The 23810-nt window shown below is 57.9% G+C and overlaps 1 protein-coding gene across 3 annotated transcripts in view; it reads right to left on the reverse strand.

Moving 5' to 3' along the window:
- Scube1 (signal peptide, CUB domain and EGF like domain containing 1) overlaps window positions 1-23810 on the reverse strand; it is a 142271-nt gene that overhangs the window by 29840 nt on the left and 88621 nt on the right. For 2 of the 3 annotated variants that reach the window (XM_045153423.1, XM_045153425.1), the window contains 2 exons: window positions 22258-22347; window positions 7564-7680 (listed from right to left, as the gene is read on the reverse strand). In XM_045153423.1, the coding sequence (XP_045009358.1) occupies window positions 7564-7680; window positions 22258-22347 (207 nt within the window). The remainder of the gene's footprint in view (window positions 1-7563; window positions 7681-22257; window positions 22348-23810) is intronic. The other variant, XM_045153424.1, reaches the window with a different exon arrangement.

A 23810-nucleotide genomic window follows, 5' to 3' on the forward strand; every position in this document is an offset into this window, starting at 1 on the left:
GAGGGACGGGGGAGGTGACATGGTGAGGGTGAGGGACGAGGGAGGTGACATGGTGAGGGTGAGGGACGGGGGAGGTGACATGGTGAGGGTGAGGGACGAGGGAGGTGACATGGTGAGGGTGAGGGGTGAGGGGAGGTGACATGGTGAGGGTGAGGGATGGGGGAGGTGACATGGTGAGGGTGAGGGATGGGGGAGGTGACATGGTGAGGATGAGGGATGAGGGAGGTGACATGGTGAGGGTGAGGGATGAGGGGAGTTGACATGGTGAGGGTGAGGGACGGGGGAGGTGACATGGTGAGGGTGAGGGACGGGGGAGGTGACATGGTGAGGGTGAGGGACGGGGGAGGTGACATGGTGAGGGTGAGGGACGGGGGAGGTGACATGGTGAGGGTGAGGGACGGGGGAGGTGACATGGTGAGGGTGAGGGATGAGGGAGGTGACATGGTGAGGGTGAGGGATGGGGGAGGTGACATGGTGAGGGTGAGGGACGGGGGAGGTGACATGGTGAGGGTGAGGGATGAGGGAGGTGACATGGTGAGGATGAGGGATGAGGGAGGTGACATGGTGAGGGTGAGGGACGAGGGAGGTGACATGGTGAGGGTGAGGGACGGGGGAGTTGACATGGTGAGGGTGAGGGACGGGGGAGGTGACATGGTGAGGGTGAGGGATGAGGGAGGTGACATGGTGAGGGTGAGGATGAGGGAGGTGACATGGTGAGGGTGAGGGATGAGGGGAGTTGACATGGTGAGGGTGAGGGACGGGGGAGGTGACATGGTGAGGGTGAGGGACGGGGGAGGTGACATGGTGAGGGTGAGGGACGGGGGAGGTGACATGGTGAGGGTGAGGGACGGGGGAGGTGACATGGTGAGGGTGAGGGACGGGGGAGGTGACATGGTGAGGATGAGGGATGAGGGAGGTGACATGGTGAGGGTGAGGGATGAGGGAGGTGACATGGTGAGGGTGAGGATGAGGGAGGTGACATGGTGAGGGTGAGGATGAGGGAGGTGACATGGTGAGGGTGAGCGATGGGGGAGGTGACATGGTGAGGGTGAGGGGTGAGGGAGGTGACATGGTGAGGATGAGGGATGGGTGAGGTGACATGGTGAGGGTGAGGATGAGGGGAGTTGACATGGTGAGGGTGAGGATGAGGGAGGTGACATGGTGAGGGTGAGGATGAGGGAGGTGACATGGTGAGGGTGAGCGATGGGGGAGGTGACATGGTGAGGGTGAGCGATGGGGGAGGTGACATGGTGAGGGTGAGGGGTGAGGGAGGTGACATGGTGAGGATGAGGGATGGGGGAGGTGACATGGTGAGGGTGAGGGACGGGGGAGGTGACATGGTGAGGGTGAGGGACGGGGGAGGTGACATGGTGAGGGTGAGGATGAGGGAGGTGACATGGTGAGGATGAGGGATGGGGGAGGTGACATGGTGAGGATGAGGGATGGGGGAGGTGACATGGTGAGGATGAGGATTAGGGAGGTGACATGGTGAGGATGAGGGATGGGGGAAGTGACATGGTGAGGATGAGGGACGGGGGAGGTGACATGGTGAGGGTGAGGGACGAGGGAGGTGACATGGTGAGGGTGAGGGACGGTGGAGGTGACAATGGTGAGGATGAGGGACGGGGGAGGTGACATGGTGAGGGTGAGGGACGGGGGAGGTGACATGGTGAGGATGAGGGACGGGGGAGGTGACATGGTGAGGATGAGGGATGAGGGAGGTGACATGGTGAGGGTGAGGGATGAGGGGAGGTGACAGGGTGAGGGATGAGGGGAGGTGACATGGTGAGGGTGAGGGACGGGGGAGGTGACATGGTGAGGGTGAGGGACGGGGGAGGTGACATGGTGAGGGTGAGGGACGGGGGAGGTGACATGGTGAGGGTGAGGGATGAGGGGAGGTGACATGGTGAGGGTGAGGGACAGGGGAGGTGACATGGTGAGGGTGAGGGATGAGGGGAGGTGACATGGTGAGGGTGAGGGACGAGGGAGGTGACATGGTGAGGGTGAGGGGTGAGGGGAGGTGACATGGTGAGGGTGAGGGATGAGGGAGGTGACATGGTGAGGATGAGGGACGGGGGAGGTGACATGGTGAGGGTGAGGATGGGGGAGGTGACATGGTGAGGGTGAGGGACGGGGGAGGTGACATGGTGAGGGTGAGGGACGGGGGAGGTGACATGGTGAGGGTGAGGGATGAGGGGAGTTGACATGGTGAGGGTGAGGGACGGGGGAGGTGACATGGTGAGGGTGAGGATGGGGGAGGTGACATGGTGAGGGTGAGCGGTGAGGGGAGGTGACATGGTGAGGGTGAGGGATGGGGGAGGTGACATGGTGAGGGTGAGGGATGAGGGGAGGTGACATGGTGAGGGTGAGGGATGAGGGAGGTGACATGGTGAGGATGAGGGATGGGGGAGGTGACATGGTGAGGATGAGGATGGGGGAGGTGACATGGTGAGGGTGAGGGATGAGGGGAGTTGACATGGTGAGGGTGAGGATGAGGGAGGTGACATGGTGAGGGTGAGGGATGGGGGAGTTGACATGGTGAGGATGAGGGATGAGGGGAGGTGACATGATGAGGATGAGGATGAGGGAGGTGACATGGTGAGGATGAGGACGAGGGAGGTGACATGGTGAGGATGAAGGTCCAGGGTTCGTAACTTCACGAGGGTTCTGGTGCTTAGTTGCCCACAGGACACAAGAAAATCAGATGTCACTGCCCTTTGCTCTCAAGCGTGGTTCATGTGGTTCTCTTTGTGAGGTCTGGGCTGTCAACTCGGCCCATGACCCCTCCTCAGATTCCCAGGTGTTTGCTGAAGCTGTTTTTTTCTTAGCAGTTAGTGAGTGGTGGCTATACACTGAAGACCACTGGCCCTGTGCCATGCCGTAAGTGATGCCCTCTGCCCACCCTGATCAAGCTGCCAGTCAGCCTCAGCTTGCATCCATCAGGGCAGGGCCTGTTCTCCTTCCGTGTAGGCTGCTGACCAGTGCTCCAAGACTGCTTTTCACACCTTCAAGTCCCTGTCTGCGCCCCGTCAGACCCATCAGAGCCCTGTCTAGAAACCTCTTCTCAGACATTTTAAGCTTACCCTTGGGCCTGGCTAACCCTTCCAGATGGCCCCACTGGTAGCAAGAGAGTAAGGAATGATTTTTATGTTGAGGCCTTCTGATTTGGAGGAGTGAGGATAATAACAGAAGAGGCCCTCCCAGTGAGGAATTGGACACTACCCACTGGTCACCAGCCCCTTCTCAGCACAAATACCAAACACACACCTAACACGTGCTGAGCCATCCTGAGTGTGCAGGCTGGACTAGCAGCCTGGATATGAGTTGTGTGAGCCTGCCCCCTTTGACACACGGGCTTGTGAGTCCTCAGACGCCATTGGCCCTGATCTCAGCCTGATCTCACCGCACAACCCTCTTCTCAAACCACTGGGCTGGACACTTGCCCTAACGTCTTAATGCAGTGATCCCACAGGGGGTCCACGACAGCAGCTGCTACCCTGAGCTCTGGTCGTGCATGTCACAGGGAGAGGTTAAAGACGGCAAGCCTGCAGTTCCTCACGTGGTCTCAGGAGCTCATGGGAGGAAGGAGCCTGCCAATCACTCCCTGCAGTGCCCCAGTGGGTTTCACAAGAGGGAGGGAGGAATTTGTCCATAGATCGGGCTTGCAGAACCACAGGGTCACTGTCACTGAGTCTCCCTTGAGGAAGGGCCCGCTGTAGCACACCATGCTGACCCTGTGGCCACCAGACATCCAAGCCCTAGCAGTGTGACAGGGCACAACTCCAGGGTCTCCATTGTCCCTTCTCCTGTGGCTCTTGGCATCACAGGAAGGTAGGGGAATTTCGAGCTAGAAGCTGCTTGCTGGAAAATAGGCCTGGCTCACTGTCTGAGCCCCGGCAGGGAAAAGCAGCTCTCAGAGCATCAGATTCCCCACCTGCGTGGTTCTGCTCACCGCTGCTCCTAGCGGTGTTCGTGAGAGGATGAGAGCAGATAGGCTGTGTTGGCCATGACTGGACTCCTGTCTGCCCAGGAATGTCTCAGGCCTTTGAGCACCCCAACCTACTCTTCTTCTTCTTCTTTTTGAGGTAGGGTCTCACTCTAGCGCAGGCTGACCTGGAATTCACTACGTAGTCTCAGGGTGACCTCAAACTCAGGGCGATCCTCCTACCTCTGCCGCCCAAGGACTAGGATAAAGGCTGGTGTCATCCTGGCTACTTGGAGCCAATGGAGAAGCCACTCCTTTCTCCAGCTCAGAATCCAGCAGGTGCTCACATGGCTCTTGACCCATCATGAGTCCCTAGGGTGCAACAACTCTGGTCCCTTTCCACACTTTTCCTCTTCCACGGTGTCTGCCTACTCCCCACTGGGTAGCCAGGGCCGCCTTCCATGGCAAGTCTACCTATGTCCCCTACCTACCAACTCTGATGAGGGCTCTGGTCTCCCAGGATAGAGGTCTAGCAGCTGCTGGGCCTGGCTGTGAACTTGGCCCCACTGTCTTCCTCTCTTTACAGACCCTCTCAGGGCTCCACCCACCTCTGGCCTCTTCTTGCTTTATTGTTATTTATGAGAGAGAGAGAGAGAGAATGAATATGGGTGCACCAGGGCCTCCAGCCACTGTAATGTGTCACATCGTGTGTCTGGCTAATGTGGAACCTGGAGAGTTGAACGTGAGTCCCTAGGCTTTGCAGGCAAGTGCCTTAACCATTATGCCAATCTCTCCAGCCCTGGCCACTTCTTCACAGACCCTGTCTTCATGAACGTAAGATAGTGTGGGGACAGAAGAGGGAGGCATGCAGGGTCCAAGGACTGCCCAGAAATGGTCTCTGAGTGACTGTATGAATGAAAAGGTGAACAAGTCAGGGATCCCAGGTGGCAGGAAGGAGTCTGGGGCGTAGGGGACAGGCCCAGAGCCCAGGTATGTGTTTATGGGGTGTCCTCATGGGGTGGACCACAGGAGCCAAGGGCCCAGGGGACAGGCCCAGAGCCCAGGTATGTGTTTATGGGGCTCCCTCATGGGGTGGACCATAGGGCATGCCCATGTCAACTGCCCTCTTCCTCCCTCTGTCCCACAGGGCATGACCTGTCCAGTGGCAGGGCCTATGTGTGAGGGCTTTGGGTGGGGAAGACAGATCAGAGTCCTGGCAGGCGGCCTGCCTGGCCTAGGGCACGGAGGCGAGAAAGCAGGCGGTGGGTGGGGGTTCTCCCAAAGTGCTCCAGGAAGTGTTGGGAGGGGCTCCCATCCCAGAGGGCAATCCAGGTTCTAGTTCAGGGGACCCCCTCCTTTTGGAAAGGTCAGTTAACAAGATGCCCACCCTCTGACAAGAAGCTACCTGTCTTTTTGACAACATCTTTTGGATTCTGAGCAAGCACTGAACCTTTGAAATGGCTCCTTTGATACTGTCCCCAGGGCCCTTGCCAGGATCAGGGTGTGCACCTGACAGGCAAGCTGGAACTCAGGACCTGGGGTTTGTGAGGAATCCCCCTCTAGCTTGCTCCTGCCAAGTCCCTGAGCTGTGCCCACACCGTTCTGGCCCACTGTCAAGATCTCTAAAGACACCACCCCCTAGGTCTGCAGTCACAGTCCGGCTTCTTCCACTTGAAGACGTTGCGCCACGCAGATGTAGACCACTCCTTCAATGCCAGCGCCCGTGGAGGAACCTTGACTGCGCGGCTCTCAGCCCATGCAGTACCGCCCTGAGCCTGATGGTGGCAGCAGCTGACTCACTGCTCTTCCAGGTTCAGCCGGCCAGTGCAGTGACCTGCGACCAGGCCTGTGCTCCTGCATTATCCTGACTGGGGCCTGGTCACTAGTCACTAGGAACACTGTCCCTCATGCCTGATGAAGGTGTCTACCTTCCACTTTCTGCCTGCAGCCCAGGCCACCACTCCTCACCTTCCTGCCACACAGGCTCCTCCATTCCTCAGGGACAGACCAAGGCCATCTCTGCTCATCCCACTTCCCAGGACCTGCGCACAGTGAAGTGATGGAGCAAGCCCTCTCCTGAAGTCTGTGGGGGACGGGGGGGGGGGACGCAGGAGTGACAGCAGCCACAGGCTGGCCCCTGGGTCCACGGAAGAGGTTTGGCCAAAGGGGAGTGCGGGGGCGGCTGGGTTACGGGGATTAACCGTTTCACGGAAAGCTACGAGAGATGAGGTCCCTGGAGGCCATGCTGTCTCCTTTGCACCCATCCTCCCATCATGGAGTGGGAGAGCAGGGCACTGCGTGGGCTACCCAGGGTGGGACGGCAGGAGGAGCCTCTCTCTCACTGCTCCTTCCTGCGCCCCACACTATGTAGACTCTTTCCAGCCAGACAGGTTGACTACCAGCAGCAAGGAGCTGGCCTCTAGGTCCCTGTTCCCAGGAACGAGGCTCCATGCCAGCGCTGTGGCACAGCGTCAGCGGAGAGGTCAAGTCTCATACTCTCTACCAGCCCGCCTGGGGGCCATGTTAACGGCCCTGACATCACCCATGACTGCTGGCTTCCTTGCTAATCACTCCTGGTGTCACACCCACATTTGCAAGGATGCGGGGATGTAGGCGCAGGCCAGAGGTGGACTGAGGCCATCAAGTGGCCACACGGCTCTAGACGGGCTTTGTTTCCAGGTGGACAGGAGTGTTATCTGTCAGCCATTACTGTTCTCCTTACGGAGCTGGCAAGGAAGACGTCATCAGCTTTTGATTTTTTTCAGGCTTAAGAGAAGGTGCCTCACCTGATCTACGCCACCCTTCACCTCCACTTTCAGGGTGAATGCACCCATGCGTGGGGCCTCAGGAGTCGCAACTCCTGTCCCAGTACTGGAGCACCTCACTGCCGCCGTGAGCCGAGGCTTTGGTTCTCACTCCCCTCCCTTCCTGGAGGCCAGGCTTCATGGGTTCCATAGTCTGCCTCAAGCCTTTGTTTGGGGTGGGCCTACTGGGGAATGGCTGGTCCCCCCTCTGCAGCATGGCCCCAAAGCTCAGCCAGCCTCCTGCTTCCTCACTTTATGATTCCTGAGGATTCCTGGCACCCCAGGGGCACACAGCAGCTCTGAGCCCAGTCAGGAGAGGAGTGGGAAGTGGGCCCACCATGGTCTCAGCTATGCCACTGCACAGCCCTTCTCTGCATCTCAGTGGCCTCTGTGCTCAGTCTGAGGCTCACTATCTATGACAAGCGGAAGTCCTTCTGCCTCCTTGTGCCTCCCCTTGAGGCTCCCTCACACATCAGTGATAATGGCCCGTGTGCTTTTCAGATAGCCCCGTGCCCACTGTGAGACCCACCACAACTGATGGTCAGTGGCAAGCCACACACCACACTCCATCCCCCGGAGAGCTGAAGGCCCAAGAAGTTCTGCTTGTAAACCACAGGCAAGCCAGACCCTTTGCCATCAAGCCTGTTGAGAGCAGGATCCCACTGACACGCCATGGGGCCGTGTTCTCTGGAGCACTGCCTCTCCTTGACTTCTCTAATGGGCACATGAGTGACTGCTGGGTGCCATCGTCTGCCATCCAGCCCAGCAGCTGTGCCAAACTGTGCGCTCACACCAGGCCTTTAGTGGTGTGCTCACACCAGGCCATGTGCTGACCTTTGCATGTCTTTCCATCCGGCTGCAGCGTGAATCCAACGGGGCAGCTGCATCTCACGCCGGTGGCGGTGTCCTTGCATGTCCGGTCACAGCCTCCATTGTTGACTGCACATGTCTCTGGGGAGAAGAGAGACAGACAAGGACACTCAGTCTCCTGGGGTGGAAGCCACCATCTTTCCCTGCCTGTGAGGAGACCTCCCAGGAGACATGGACTCAAGTTCTGTCTCTGATTCCCTGGCTGTGGGGTGCCGCCTGGGCCTCAGGCTCCCCATCCGTACAGCGGAGGGACTGGCCCAGTTCCCATGGGGGTGCTAGTGAAGGTCTGGCATGCTGAGGGATGGCTCTGGTAGAGGTGACTGTCCACAGGGAAGATCACTATTTGGACCAGCGCTGGGAATGCCTTGGCTGCTACTTAACCATTCACACCAGGGCCCCAAGTCTTTGCCCTGCCTGCTCTCAGACTCTCAAGCCTACTGGAGGCTGCTGGCAGATGGTGGGCTCCCAGGCCCATCCTGGTGTGAAGTGGCTCGCTCTCCTGGCCACGGAGCTGGAATTTTCAGGGCTGCACACCATCTATCACCCTAGGGACGCTCTCAGCCCCCACATCTGTTCTCACTGAACCATTCACCAAAGCATCTGGTTTGTGTCCACTTGAAGCCTGTCTGGAGCCTTTTTTCCCCTTCTGCAAGATTCAAAGGAGTTGGAGTGGCTGGGGACCTGAGTGAGGTCATCCGAGCTGTCGTGGGGTGACAGTGATCTTCCACAGGCCTGCAAAGGGGCTGGCAGCGCACAGTGGCCGGCCCCCAGGGAGCTGCCCTCCCAGACCTCTGCTCCTCACCACCTGGGTTTCTTCCGAGCATCTGGCGGCCTTGCTCCTTGTGGCAATGATGCCCTGGTGGGCTTCCTGCTTCCCTTTGCTGCAAGGAGTAGAGTGCCCCCGAGCACCCCTCTCTCCCAACCTGTTACTCCTAACTGCCTCCACCTTGCCTGGCCCTGGGTGCTTCTTCCACAGTCTCCCTTCTCAGTTCTGCAGGTGCTGCGGGTCCCCTGTGCAAAGACTTTGGGGACGACTGCGCGCAAAGGCGGAGAGGGAGACCCTCAGAAGCCTGCGCTGCCTGTTGCTAATTAGATCCGACTCAGTGTCTTCCTTTGAACTTCACCTCAGAGGGAGTGTGGCGGTGGGGTGGGGGTGGGGAGAAAAGACTCCTGATATCCTGTGTGTGTGTTTGTGTGTGCAAGTGTAAATGTGTGTCTGCAGAAGTGGGTCGCTCCTCCTCAAGGCCAGCCTCATCACCAGCCACTGGCCATCCTGGTTGGAGCTGTGGTGGCCACTAAAAGAACCCCTGGTACCCTTCCTGGCTGGCCTCCTGGAGAGGCTCTACATGTCTTGGATCTCCAGTTGGGATGGGCATTTTTGTGTGTGGGGGGCTCTTCTGCAGCATGCTGGATCAGGTCCAAGGGTCTCTGCTCCTTGCTCAGCCTTAGGGCTCAGGCCATCTCCTTCCCCAAGCATCTCCCTGAAGTCCAGGCGGGGGGGTCAATCTTCCTCAAACTCAAACTCCCTGTGCCAGATCTGACTACTGCGTGGCCTGTCTGTACCCCCTCATCTCCTCACAGGGCCATCCACTGGGGCAGCAGAGTGAGGTGGGAAGCGTTTCCACACCTGAGAAAGGAAACCAGCTGCTTCCCTCCCAGGGCCTCGAGGAAGATCAAATACACTCCCCACTTAAAAGCCATGGGGCCCAGGTGCTAGCCAGCAGAGCTGCTCACCAAATGTTTCCCCTCCTGGGGGAGACCAGAAGGGGAATCCTGCCGCCCACCCCGGCAGAGCCTGCCAGCCTTTCATGTGGGATGGCCCTCTCTGAGAGCGGCCTGTCGTCCAGGTGTGGTAATTACGGTTCAGAGGCAGGGGGTGCTGGGGGTGGGAGGGAAGGAACCGAGGGGAGGGCTGGGTTGGGCAGGCCCCAGCCTCTTTGTGGTGGTGGAGGCAGGCAGCGAAGAGTCCTTGGGAAATAGATCAGGAAGTCTGTCAGTTTTTCCCCCTTCCATGGGACTTGGAATTAAGCCACCTAGAGTCACAGGGGCCTCAGGGACATGCTGGGCCCACCTGCCTGTTGGGCAGAGTGAGGTTGAGAAAGGGAGCTGGGCTCTGGCATGGTCATCGCCCGCTGCAGGACCCTCTCTTCCACCCCAGGTTGTTCGAGTCTCCCTGTGTTACCCCAGCTCTTAGCCCCCAGTGACCTGGAAGGACCCTGGAAAGCTCTTCTCAGGTGCTGGCCCCCAACCCCACAGTGTCATCACAGCGGTCACCAGAAGCCGGGCCCTACCCTGCCTCCCATGCCTCACGTCCCTGTCACAGCTCCTGGGGATATTCGCCTGAATGACATTGCCCCGACAGGGAGCCTTTGTCCAGCTCTAAAGACCTGGCAGTGCTGGCCAGGGTGCTTGGTCTAACTCCACATCTCTTGGAGTGCAGAGACCTACCAGTCTCTGTCAGGCCCTGCTCAGGGCTCCAGGTAGCCACGTAAGCGTGACTGGACACTACGGCGAGCTCTCAGTGTGGCCCACAGGACCACTGATCAGCACTCTCTTCTGCAGGGATGTTTCCCTGCCTCCACCCAGTCCCAGCTCGTCCTGCCTGCCCTGGGGTCTGTCTTGTTTCTTCACATCACCCAACTGCAGTAACCTTTTGTCTCTCTTTGTCTGCCTCACTCTCTTTTTGAGGTAGGGTCTCACTCTACCTCAGCTGACCTGGCATTCTCTCTTTTTTTTTTTTTAAATTTTTTGTTAATTTTTATTTATTTGAGAGTGACAGGGAGATAAAGAGGTAGAGAGACAGAGAGAGAGAATGGGCGCGCCAGGGCCTCCAGCCACTGCAAACGAACTCCAGACGTGTGCGCCCCCTTGTGCATCTGGCTAATGTGGGTCCTGGGGAACCGAGCCTCGAACCGGGGTCCTTAGGCTTCACAGGCAAGTGCTTAACCGCTAAGCCATCTCTCCAGCCCTCTCCCTCTCCTCTCTCTCTCTCTCTTTTTCAGGTAGGGTCTCGCTTTGGCCCAGGCTGACCTGGAATTCACTATGTAGTGTCAGGGGGCCTCAGACTCATGCGATCCTCCTACCTCTGCCTCCTAAGTGTTGGGATGAAAGGCGTGTGCCACCACGCCCAACTAACCTTCTCCTCCTACTGCAATTTGGACCCAGCCACCACTGTCTAATGTGAGGTCACAGCTGCCAACAGTTCCTCTTTCAGCCCGCTGTCTCTGTGGAGGGAGCAGCTCCGCACCCGGTGCTCACTTCTTCCTGGGACCTCCAGCCTCCTCTACTGCACAGGGAGGCATCTCTGCTCTCCTCAGATGGCAAACCTTAGCCGTGTGGTTCTGGGAGAGGGGCACCACCAGATGCCAACACATGTAAAACACACTGAGGTCCTCTATGGAAGGCTGAAATCTATACTTACATACAGTACAGGCTGGCAGGGGAGCCTGCCCAGCTTGTCTCTGGCACTTTCTAAGCGCTTTGGGCACTGCTGAGGGGCCTCACTGCTTTAGTAGCTGTCAGCTGGGTGCACTGTCCGGCTCCGGTCTCTGAGGTCTTTACAGAGCAGCCTCACCTCTCTGTCCTCTAAGAACACCCAGATCTGATGCTAGGCCAACACGACTTCCTCAGAGGACTTCAGAAAGCTTCCATTTCTACAGTGACTGTCTTCATGCTGGGTCACCTAAGTGCAAGGAACCGATGGGAGCTAGACATCCCCAGGGCTTGGGGCCCTCCTGTTCCTCGCCTTGGTGGCCTTCTCCGGGTTCCATCACAGCTACTGTGTCTACTAGGGACCAAGGAAGAGGTGGGGCTGCAGACAGTGCTGGAATGTCCAGGCTGGCCTGGTAAGGCCTGGGTTTGACCACCTGAACTGTGAAGCTGGGGCGCAAGAGGAGGGCAAAGCTAAACTTCAGTGTTTCTCCCGAGGGTTTGAGAAGTTCCTGTGGGATCCTGTGAGCCCGTGTCCTTCCCTGTACTCTGGCTCTAGGTGACAGCTTCTGACTCTTCCTGAAGGCTTTCACACCTCCTGGACCGCCAATGGGGACAGCCCTCCCTCCCCAGCTGTACTCAGCCAACAGGCAAGCTCTCATCCTCTCGCCTCAGAGGAGCTTCTAGAAGCCCCATGAGGGCTGCTTTCGCAGGTAGAATCAAGACTCAAACAAGCAACTTGTGCAAGCAGCATTGGCTACCTGCTCGGTGGACTCCATGAGACATAACTCGGGGCCCTTATACAAAAATGGTTCACAACTCCAGTCCTGAGTTCCCCCTGGAGCCAGCCCTGGTGACTGCCCAGGCTGAGCCCTGGAGGAGCATACACTCTCTGGAAGAGCTAGCGGGCTCACAGGCTGCCAGACTCCAGGCTGGGAAGAGAGCTGGATGAGGCTGGAGCTGGGGCGACAGATCCCCGGGGTGGCTCAGTGAGGCGGGGATGGGGGGGGGGGCAGAAGGGAACAGTGGCCAGGGGAGGAAGACGGTCACAGGCTGTGCTCTACGGGGAAGGGGAAAGTCCCAGCGGAGCTGAGAAGCCTGGGCTCGGGGCTTCCCAGGGGGAGTTCCTGCTTTGGGTTCACTCTACAGAGGCATGTGCCATTTCCTGCTGAGTGACAGCCTGCTAGAAGCATGACGCTGCACAGGACCCTGCGGGCAGCATGGCCAGCGCGGTCAGAGGGCCCCATAGCAAAGGATGCTGGGATGGACGCCCAAGAGCAGCCCCTGGCCTAGGCACTGCCTGTGGATGCCACCCTAGATTCAGCAGGGGTCTTGAAGGACAGTCTCACCCACAGTGTGGAGGATCAAAGGTGGGCTGCAGGTCCCATATGCCCCCGGGCTGTGTCAACTTGACCAGGAGTTTTTCTCCTGCAAGCCCATGTCCTGATGTGCACACGAAGGTGGCAGTGTTTACAACATGGAGCGTGCATGACTACCACTTTGTAAGCTGGTCGACTCTGGGTGCCACATTTATGCCCTCTGCACATGGGGTCTTAGCACCCGTAGTCCATTGCTCATTCATTCCACAATTCTTTTTTTTTTTTTTTTTTTTTTTTCCGAGGTAGGGTCTCACTCTGGCCCAGGCTGACCTGGGATTCACTATGGAGTCTCAGGGTGGCCTCGAACTCAAGGCAATCCTCCTACCTCTGCCTCCCGAATGCTGGGATTAAAGGCGTGAGCCACCACACCCGGTTTTGCAATCCTCCTATTTTTACCTCCCAACTGCTGACACCCAGCTCAAAATAATTTATTTACTTGGGTTTTGTTTTTGTTTTTGTTTTTTTGAGACAGAGTTTCGCTCTAGTCCAGGCTGACCTGGAATTCACTATGGAGTCTCAGGGTGGCCTCGAACTCAAGGCGATCCTCCTACCTCTGCCTCCCGAGTGCTGGGATTAAAGGCATGCGTCACCACGCCCGGCTCTCAGCAATTCTTTTTTTGAGTGGCCCTGTGCTGGACAGATATATTCTGGACCCAACTCTGGTCTTATGGAGACCGCAGCCTAGCCGGGTCGACCCGACAGCGCTGTGGCCACAGGAGAGGAGCCAGAGAGATGAATCTGACCTGCCCTAGGAGTCAGCTCTTCTCAGGAGAGAGAGCACAGGGTCGGGACCTCGTCCTTCTCACACGAGTCTGGGCCTCTCTTGCAAAGCATGGGTTCTATTGGCTTCTGATGAGTGCCTCCTTTGGCCAAGCCTAACAAAGTATTCAAGACTCAGAAGCCCATAGCCTCATGCTTTCTGGCGTCCTGGCCGCGGCCTCTGGCCGTTGAGGTGGTACTCTCTGTGAGGTACCCCAGCCCTCCATCATACACTCTCTGGGCAGGGCCCGGTGGCCAGCACCATGGGGGACGGCGTACAAGGAAGGTGAGTAGAGCTGAGGTGAGGAGCTGAGCGGGGGATGGCCTCACAGCCCAGGCCCACCTAGCTGAGAGAAGCCAGCACTGTGGGCGCACTTTTCTTGCTGCCTCTAGAACCGGCAGTGGTGGGTGTGAAAGGGTCAGCCGCTGGCCCTCTGCCCACCTGTTCACTGACTTCTAGCCTCATCCTCCCCTCGGCTGACAGCTGACCTTTCCTCAGCTCCCCCCAACCTGGGATCAAAGCCGTTTTCCCTCGGCGTGGCCTCCCTGTGTGTTTCCCTGTCTCCCTTGGGGATCTCTGTAGCCCAAATCTGATATTAGGATTGTGCGGCAGGCTTGTTCCTGGCTCTGGGCTGGGCCGGGGACATGGACTCTCCTGCGCTCCCCGCTGTCACTCGGCAGGGAGTGGGGGAGCGCTCAGTGCAGTGAGGCAGGGAGGCTGTGGGAGGAGGCCTTGGAAGGGCAGTCCTCGCACTCTCGGGGCTGAGGCCAGCTGGCCCCCGTGGCTGCGATGCTCTGAGGGCTGCACAGGCCTCGGAGCAGCCTCGGCGTGCCCTGGACCATCCTCCTAGCACAGCATAGCAACCATGAGGGCTGCAGAGGCTCCTTGCTGACTCTGGTCCAACCAAGCAGACCCCGGACTAGGGGCCTCAGGGAGGCAAATTCCTGCCAGGAGGACTGTGGTCTGGGGCATCAGGGGCACAAGGAATGCCGGCAAAGAGCCTCAAGTGACTGGGGTGGGGATGGAGAGGGGATGCTCACATAAAAAAGCAGAAACCACCTGGGGAACAGGGCCCTGCGGGTCTGCGGCAAGAGCTGGGAAGGAAGCTTTGGGAGAGGAAAACCAAGCCAGGAGTAAGACAGCGGGCTCCAGCAGGGCAGGCTCTCCGTCCAAGCAGGTGGCCAGAGTAGAGCCCCTGGCAGCAAGCCTCTTCTGCCCTGACTCCTGTCTGTCCCTGGCTCTGAGGGAGAGGGCACTGGGCAAAGGGGGATCACGGGCTTCCCAGAGGCATCCCTCAGGAAGGAGGTGAGTCGCGATCGTCATGTCTGCTCTACCGCAGGCTCAAGGTCTCACAGCTGGTGAACAGCTGCACTGGCGCCCTTCCTCTGCGCGGGGTGCCCTCCAGCTGTGTGCGACATGGAGGGCCGGGGCCCCGCGCTCCCAACATCATCAGCAGCTAATATCTACTGGGCATGTCCCCCGCTGCCCACGTGCACCGTGCAGGAAGTCAGGGCCCCGCCACCTGCCTGGAAGTGTATGTCACTGGGGACCTATAGTTAGTCCAGAGGCTGCTCAACAGAGGGGAAGCCCTGTTTGAGGCTGCTGATAGATGCCTTGGGGACCTGGCTAAGGACAGAGTAAATGGCCCTTTGGGCAGAGCAGGCAGCATGTAGACCTCGTAAGACCTAGTGCTTCTGGGTGGGCTCCCAAAGTGGCGCACTCCCATTCCAGGAGTCGCTTGGGAGGCATCCCCTGCTTGTCATTCCTGGTGCCATCGGCCCAGCAGTGGGAGCTGTCTAAGGTCAGGCAGGCCGTGGGGCCTCTCACCTCACTGCTGGGACATGCCTTGGTTTGAGTCCCCACTGGCAACGTGGGGCGCTGCAGGGAAGATGGGAGAAGGGCCCGTGACTGAGTGACTGAGCATGTGCTCTGGACCACCCACAGTGCTATCTCCTTTTGAGGACCCCTGCTCTCTGCAAATGGGAAAGCAAGGCTCAGGGAAGGGAGGAGACCTGGCTGCGCTGGCCTGGGCTCCCGGGAAGCCAGGACAGAAACCCAAGTCTAAGTGTAGAAGCCCGGTCAGAACGAGCTGAAGGGCACCTGCTTGTTGCTCGGAGTTCTGCTCTGATCGCTGCACAGCCTTAGAGCCGAACCCCGGACTGGAGGAGCAATCCAAAGACTCCAACATCCCTGGGTCAGTCCAGGAAGCTTGCCTCAACGGCTTCCTGCCCACCCTGGTCTGCACCCACAGGTCACGTCTGGGCTTGGGTGGGCCCAGCATGGGGTGGGGGCAAGTGTGTACTGTTGTAGGGGATGGATCAGGCTGCATCTTTCCCAGGTGAGCTCTCAGGTAGGGGTAAGGTCCGAAGGGGGCCCGGGGGGCTCGTCAGGTTGGGATGAAGGTCAGGCTGCACTACTTTTTGGACTAGTGGACTTACAGGGCCATCTGTGTGCTGCCGGCGCCAGGCTTTGGTTAGAAACACCAAGAAGTGGGGATGGGACAAGCGTATTTAGTCGCTGAGGGCTCTGAGGTCACATTTGGAAGGGCTTTTGGATCAAATCTTGATGGGCCAGAAGTGAAGAAAGAAAGTAAGGTTTGTGCTCAGAAAAAGACTCTAATTGCCAACTCCGTCGCGGGAGGCTGGGCCAGAACCCAGTGAGAGGAGCTGCACGGGCCCGTACCAGTGAGCATTAGGTGAGGTCTCAGGCTCAGGAGCATCTGAGGGGCAGTGTGCCCAGTCCCTGTGTGATGGGTAGAGCACGGGAAGGTGGGCTCAGGCAGGGCAAGGCTCCTTCCACTCTCAGCTGCCCCCCCCCCCCCGCCAGCTGCTAAGCAGCAGAGGGACAGGGACCCCTCCAATCAGGGTTGGTCTCTAGGTGGGTCACATCCTTCCCAGCCTCAGATCAGATTCCCTACCTAGGGCCAGCTTCCTTTCTCTGAAAGACCCTGCAGGGACACTGCACCTCTACCCCCTCTTCCTTGTGACAGCCAAACTGCCATGAACTACCTCCTATTGGACCCAGTTGTGTGTGTGTGCGTGTGTGCGTGCGCGTGTGTGTACAGAGGGAAGGGCTAAGGCCTTGGCCAGGGGCCCAGATGACAAGAGACCAGTTACATGTGGACCCAGTGCCTGGGTCAAGCTTGGCCACCTGATCCTTCTCTAACTGGTGCCAGGGTCTGGAGTGCCACAGGCAGGGCAGGCACCCCATGGCTGGAGGTGCCTGGTTCCCAGAAGCCCCTCAGGTCAGTACTTCCAAGGCTGTGGTAAGACCTACCTGAGCCCTTCCAGTGCCAATCTCCCCCTCACTGAGTGCAATGACGCCCCACCCACCCGGGCATCTCCTCCAGGACACCCTCATACAGCCAACCTCTCCTCTAGGCAAGGCAGTGACTTGCCTGAGGGGTACCCAGCTGACACAGAGCTGGCCTGTGGCCCAACAATGGGAGACAGGAGCATGAGGGCGGTCTAGTGAGGGTTGGAAGAGCAAGGCATCTTTGTCAGAACCACACAAGATGGCAGGGCTTAGCGTGATGATGGTGGGAGCCCTGGGTGGAAGGGCACTGGGGAAGGAGAAGCAGGGGTCTGAGTGTTCAGAGATGGGGCTCTCAGGGTGACTGAACCCTTAGATGGGGCATGGGATGGCGTGTGTTAGTCTGTGCCTGCCAGGTGTCAGCCGCTGTTAGCCCACAATCACCCTCTCTACCCTTCCTTGTCTCCAGGTCCTCTAGGCCCGGTTTCTGTCTGGAGCTCTTGTGAAGTAGCAGGCCGGCCATGGGGAACCCCACCCCCTGAGGGAGAACACTATGTGGCCCAGAGTGGTGGCAGGAAGCTCCTCCCACCCAGCAAGGTGTGCCGTAGATGGAAGACACGCCCACCTGCACGGCAGGGCAGGCCCAAGGGTACAGATGACTCTGCCCATGTCTGCTCACCCTAAGACAAAGTTTGTGCCCTATGCCAACAGCTGGCACACTGCCCTAGGCACTTTCTTGGCATGATTTCATGCCATCCTCATCACAGCTTTTCCAGTTACATAGTTCACAGATAAGTTCACAGTTCACAGAGAAGGAAACAGGCGCTAAGGGACATTCCCAGCAGATGTGACTCCCCCCCCGCCCCCAGGAGCCAACAGAACTGGAGCCTGGGCAGGCTAGCTCTGAGGCTACAGCCTTCACTTCCTCCAGGTCTGAGCTTCCTGAGCTGTGCCCAAGCAATGTCTGCTGGTCAAGAGAATCATGGATGGTGGGGCTGGACCTAGGTTCTGTCCAACAAACAAGAGCATTTATAAAGAGGGCTCTTGTGGCAGACAGAGGGACAGCTAAGACCTTGGAGGCTGCTGTCCCTGGAAAGCCAAGCTCCCTCAAAGCTTAGTATCCATTGTCCCTGACCTCTGTAAGTATCACTGGACACCCATGCCTAGCCAGACTTTGAGAAAAAGCAGAGAAGCATGGGCCTGAACAGGCTAGGTGAGAGGTGCAAGGGTCTCCCGGAGGAGCACAGCTGTGTGGGGGGCGGGGGGGGGGGTCCCAGCTCCCTCCTGTGCCTCGGATCCTTATCCATGAACCACGCAGGGCCAGCTCCAGGAGAGGCTGAGTAGAATGCAAGGCCGGGAAAGAGCCAGGACTGCAGGTTACCCTGGCTGGGATGGCTGGCTTGGAGACCAGGCACCCTGCCCTCCTTGGGGTCTTCTCCAGCACCCTCCTGGCTGGCTGAAGGCTCTGCTACTTGGTGCCTCTGGAGGAGGACTCAAGCCTGGCATGGATGCTGAGCCTCAGGCCTGCTCGACTCTTGGTGAGCAGATCTGTACTTGGAAATTCCCTGGGTCTGCCCTGGAGGGCAGCAGCTGCTCACTGATGGGGCAGGCTCCCTTCTAGGTGTGGTCTTAGGATCTATACCTGTGAAGTGAGACCGTTGCCTCTGGGGTGCTGGGGATCTGAGGGGGCAGCACTGGAAAGGACAGCGACTTCAGGCAGAGGGCCTGAAGATACAGAGATGCAGGGGACAGCAAGGGCAGAGATGCGTATCACATCCTGTCCAGCATGTCACACTACGTGTGCATGACTCTCTATGCACCCCCTACTGTGGGCTGGGAGGTTGGGACTGACGGCCGAGGCATGGAGGGGGTCTGGGATTGTACTATCATGGAGGGTCCTCTCAGCTTTGGCTGCACTGCCTGCTCTAGCTGAGAGCCCACCCACACGAGAGCCTTTGCTGGAAGAATGAAACTAAAGGTCTTGTGTTAGGAGGTGACCCTGCATTATATGGATGGGCCCGATAGGACAGTAAGGGGCCTTAAAAGTACAAGGGAGAGCCCTGGAGGGATGGCATAGTAGTTAAGGCGCTAGTCTGTGAAGCCAAAGGACCCAAGTTCGATTCCCCAGGTCCCACATAAGTCAGATACACAAGGTGGCACATGCTTCTGGAATTCGTTTGCAGTGACTGAAGGCCCTGGTGTGCCCATTCTTTTTCTCTTTCAAATAAGTAAAATAAATTAATAAAAAATGTTAAAAAGTACAAGGGAGAGGGGGCTGGAGAGATGGCTCAGCAGTTAAGGTGCTAGCCTACAAAACCAAAGAACCCAGGGTTTGATTCCCCAGTTCCCACGTAAACCAGATGCATATGGTGGCACATGTGTCTGGAGTTCATTTACAGTGGCTAGAGGTTCTGGCACGACCATTCTCTCTCTCTCCCTCAAATAAGTAAAAAAAAATGTACAAGGGAGAGGCCAGAGGAGGCTTGGAGGGCTGAGGACACAGAAGTATGAGTAGGGGCAAGACTGTAGGCTCTGAAGCTGGAGGAAGGGGCTGGCGCCAAGCAACACAGCAGAGCCAGATGGAAAAGGAGAGGGAAGACTTTCCTGCCAATGCCCTAACACCTGTGAGCTCCTGATGCCCTGTGAGCCCCTGATGCCCCGTGAGCCCCCGATGCCCTGTGAGCCCCTGATGCCCCGTGAGCCCCTGATGCCCTGTGAGCCCCTGATGCCCCGTGAGCCTCTGCTGCCCCTGTGAGCCCCTGATGCCCTGTGAGCATAATATACATCCAAGTTTACTAATACACATCCATCTGAGTTTACTTTGGGGAAGGGACTTAATTTATGACTGAGGGTGACTGACAGGCGTGACAGCATCCTGCTGACGGGGTCTCAGGGCCGTGGGAACTGATCGGAACCTCAGCTAGACACTTGCTGCCCCATGGGAAGTCTGCACCCCTTTGGCCTTCGAAGCCCACCTCTATAACTGAAGAGCGGGGCTCTGCCATTGGCTCTGGGTTTCAAGGCCTCTGACAGCACACATCACTGAACCTGTGCCTGGTCCCTGGGTGGTGACTAGTGTGCGAATTGAAACAGCTGTGGTCGGATGCCACTGCAAATCCTCCAAGGCCCCAGTGTCCCCCCAGCTCTCTAGTGGGGTTCTTTCTCTATCCCACTCTACATGGGCAAGGGTCGCATCGTTGTGAGCACTTGTCTTCCCGCACTGGGGCAGCGACCCCTCCTCCACGTGGTTCCCACCAGGCCAGCTTTTCCTGCCCACTTGGTAATTCCAGGAGTGGAGCTCTGAGTCCAGGAAGACGCCAGAGCCTCCCCATCAGTGATGCTGTGTGCCGGGAGCAAGGACCGGTCACTTCTGGTCTCTACATCTCGGACCCTTTTAGTCAAAATGTCACAGCTTGGGCAAAGATTGGATGGGTAGCATGCAGGAGCCGTGAGACCCAGAGATGGGCAGGGAGGCCTGGATTTAGTCCCTGGGTTGAGCCCCTCTATTTTTGCCTCCTGTCCTGCCCCCGAGCCACAGTAAGGTGAGGCAGCTAGTTGCTTCCTTACAGGTACCTAAGGGAGACCTCTGTGATCTGGGCACACAACCTTTCTGGAAGAGGTCCTGGTCAGATACCTGGAGGTGGGTGTGAAGTCTCAACCCTGTTCCTCAACTGTGAAGTCTGCAGTGTGAACCCCTGGCTCTGACGGGGTCCTCTCTGAGCCTCATCCAGGGTGGGGATTGGGGCTCTGGGCTCTCCCAGGAAGAGGGGGTCCTGAAGACGAACCCGTTCCAGACATGTGGGCACCACAGAGAGCGCAAGTAGGGGACGGGCGCTGGGGGCACAGCCACTTCTTGAAGTTGGGAGCCCTCTGTCTGTAGCTTTTCTGCCCACTCCCCAAATAAGCCCCATCCACAGTGGTTTCTCAGGCTTGAAGAAACCTTGGTAGTCATGTGACAGAGGAGCCCCGCTCACTGAGCCACCCCCTCCCCACATGGTCTCTCATACTAGGTTTTCTGGGGTGGAGCTAGCCAACACAGAGGTCACAGGCATGGCCTGTGGTACCAGGAAGCCCAGGGCATGGAGTGCCCTGGCGTCTCGTCCACCTTACCTGCTGCTAGGCCCTGGCTTCCCCTTAGCTGGTCTGACCTTCCACCCATCTCTGAGTTGTCCCAGCCTTGGCATCTCTCAGGGCAATGTGTTGATACTCCCTCTCAGAGGCCAACACTGGCAGCATGACTCAATTCCAACTCCTTTCACAGAACCTGGCCCTGAACGTAAGCCCAGGTGCGCTGTGACCAGCACCAGGCAGACGGGGGGGGGGTTGGGGGACACAGGGGACAGTCACTGTTAGACCCACAACTGCAGTCATTTTAAGAGCCCCCTCCCCAACGGCTGCCCAGGACCAAGGCCGAATAGGAAAATGGGACCAGCCCCTGTTGTCAGGGAAGTCCAAAGCTACCTACATTATGGTCTGGGGTCCTATGTGATGCCTATACGGCTCCTCGCACACAGGCTGAGTCATGCGCAGTACTACCTCCCCTCCCCTTAAAACTGATGAAAGCAGGAAGCTTCCTGTGTCCTTCAGATTTCCCAGAGCCCCCAACCCTCTCTCTGGCATGGTGCTGTAACTCTCCTAAGGAAGTTTTAATGCCTAAAGGGTGTTCTGTCCTGGCGCACCCCAACAAACCAGCCTGTTGTTCCCTCTTCTTTTGCCCATCGGCTACCCCCACTTTCCTAGTGACCTTGCCTCTATTATCACAGCCTGGGAGCGAGCCCGCCCCACCAGGGGCTGTAGTCCAAGAGCGACTTCTATCTTCACCACAGGGGTTCGGTTTCAGAAAGCAGTGGTAGGAATTCCAGAACTCTTGGGCTGGGGGCTCATGCAAGGTCTACAAAACAAGATGGCCTCTTTGAGACCTCCAGGGCCCACATGGCCACAATCTCTCACCGAGCTCAGCTCTGCAGGGTAATGTGTGACCTTGCACAAGTTGGGGCACCCCAGCGAGCCTCAATGTCTTCCCCTGTAAAACAGGGACTCAGCCACCTAACGCCATAGCCACCAAGACTCCAGTGCCACCCAGCAGGCTGCCACACTCCAGAGGCCGCAGCTGTGCTCGGCAAGCAGCTGGCCCGGGGGTCAGCACCCCAGAACCATGCTTGGAACAGTGAGCAGGGGAAGGAAAGACTGTGGAGGCAGCTTTGTATCTCTGGTCTGTGATGTCACATTCTCTTCTTCATTCTCTCTCCAAGGGGCAAGCCTTGACAGCAGGTGTCCCCCACACCCTGAGAGCTAGGTGGTCTTCCCTCAAGGATGGAGGACCATGGTGTCCAGAACTCCCTCCCTCTAGGGACCCTGTGGGGACTGAATCTCAGTGTGGCTCTGCTGACCCTGGGACCTGAGGGCACACACAAGCATTTATTGCATGTAGGGGAGGCTTAGGCCATTAGACATGAGTGCTGGATTCTTTGCTACAAACATACAAAGAAACAAATATGATGGAGTGTCAAAACTTTTTTTAAGGTTTAAAAAGTGAGTTCCCATCTGCAGTGGAGTCCCCCACAGTCACATACAACACACATGTCCACGCACACGTGGACAGGAGCCCACTCCACATACGCTCACATGCCAGTACACCTGCTCACACAGAGCTCACATGGAAGCATCCCCCCCACCAACAGACACACGCGCCAGCACAAAAGCTCCCACGCAGCTCACCCCTACAGCCAGCACCCACACACACTCCTGCACACCGGCACCCCCCACGCCAGCACCTGTCCACACTCACCCACACACCCAGAAGGGCAAGGAGAACCAAGGAAGTGGAAGAAGTGTTACCCATGAGGAGCCGCCGTTTCACCCGCTTGTCCACATCAGCTACTGACGTGGCATTGAACTGAGAGCGCTCAATTGCAGCCTCATCCTTCTCTAGAACACAAGTAAGGGACAAACACGGAGCCAGTGGTTAATGACAGCCTACTTCCCGCGGCCTAAGACAGCCAGCCTCTCGGCGTGGTGTGCGCGAAGCCGGCTCTCGGCATGCCCGGCCGGCACGGTGCCCTCGCCCAGGGCTAATCCCAGGAACCTCCAGGCGGTGCTCTCGGGGCAAAATGAAGAGGCGGCAAGGGTGGGGGATGGCATGCAGACAAGAAAGGTGGCTATGATGGGACCTAGACACAGGAGGGCCGTAGGGCCCACGTGCAGACAGACAGGGGAAGGATGGCTGAGGTCAGGGCAGGTGGCCTTGGAGGCTCACTGAGACAAACAGTTACAGACCTCGTAGCTCAGGCAGGTATGGGACACGGTACAGGACAAGGGGACAGAGTTGCGAGGACTGGTGATGGATGTGCCTGGGGCAGCGGATGCCCTGTTAAAAGGACGCTGTCACTCATGCAAAATTAAGAACGCAACACACAGAGCAGCACGTATGCACATGCACACGCCTAGAACACCGGATCCCACTGGGTGCACAGAAAACCCGGGGGACCGATCTGGGCAGCGCTGGTTGCCTGCTTGTCTCGAGGAGCAGAGATGAACATTCAAATGCTCGACAAGGGGCTGCGGAGAGGGGTCATTTTAGGAGCGTGCGGGGGAGAGAGGGCCCTGGGAGGGCCGGGGGGCTTTCGGACACTTGGCCAGAGGCTGTGCCAAGACATTTCCCATAGGGGAGCAGGGAGGTTGGTTGGTGGTGGCTTTCCCGCTCAGTTAGAGCTGTGGAGACACACCCTTCCCTAGATGGGAACTGGGGACAGTAGGCAAAAGAAGGCTTCTCGTCCTGGCCAGGAGTAAAGCCACAGTGGCCAGAGCTGAGTGGACAGGAGAGAGAGATCCATGCAGGGACTGTCACATGCAGCAGACATTAAAAAATGCCGAGAAAGGATGAGTGCGGAGGACACAGACAAGGGTTTGTTAGCACCAGCTCGGGTGCACATGCCCAGCAGTTGTCTGTGCTGGTCCAGCGGTCATGGGCAGGCCCCGCTGGAGCTGGCAAAGCCCGGGAGACCTCTAGCAGACGAGACATGGGGGGGGGGTCAGGGTGGCCCAGGGGAGCTCTGGGCAGAACAGCGGCAGGAGAGGAGGTTCTAGATGGGATCAGGCTGCAATAGAGACACTGGTCTGAGACCTGGTTTGGCTTTTAGGCTTTTTTTTTTTTTTTTTTTGATTGGTTGGTTTGGTTTTGGCTTTTGGCTCTGAAAAATGATTATTGAATGTCAGTTATCAGACAAGACAGGCAATCAGGGACCATCCACCAGTAAAGCAGCAGGAATGAGGTAAAACAGAATAAAAAAAAAAATGACCGTCTGAGAGAAGAGACCACACAGGGGAGGGGGATAATCACCACAGGCCGGACCACAGCCCCGACTACAGAGGGGACAGCCCAGGGCTCCTGC

Source organism: Jaculus jaculus, chromosome 6 (genome assembly GCF_020740685.1).
Source record: "Jaculus jaculus isolate mJacJac1 chromosome 6, mJacJac1.mat.Y.cur, whole genome shotgun sequence".
NCBI classification, from domain to species: Eukaryota; Metazoa; Chordata; class Mammalia; order Rodentia; family Dipodidae; genus Jaculus; species Jaculus jaculus.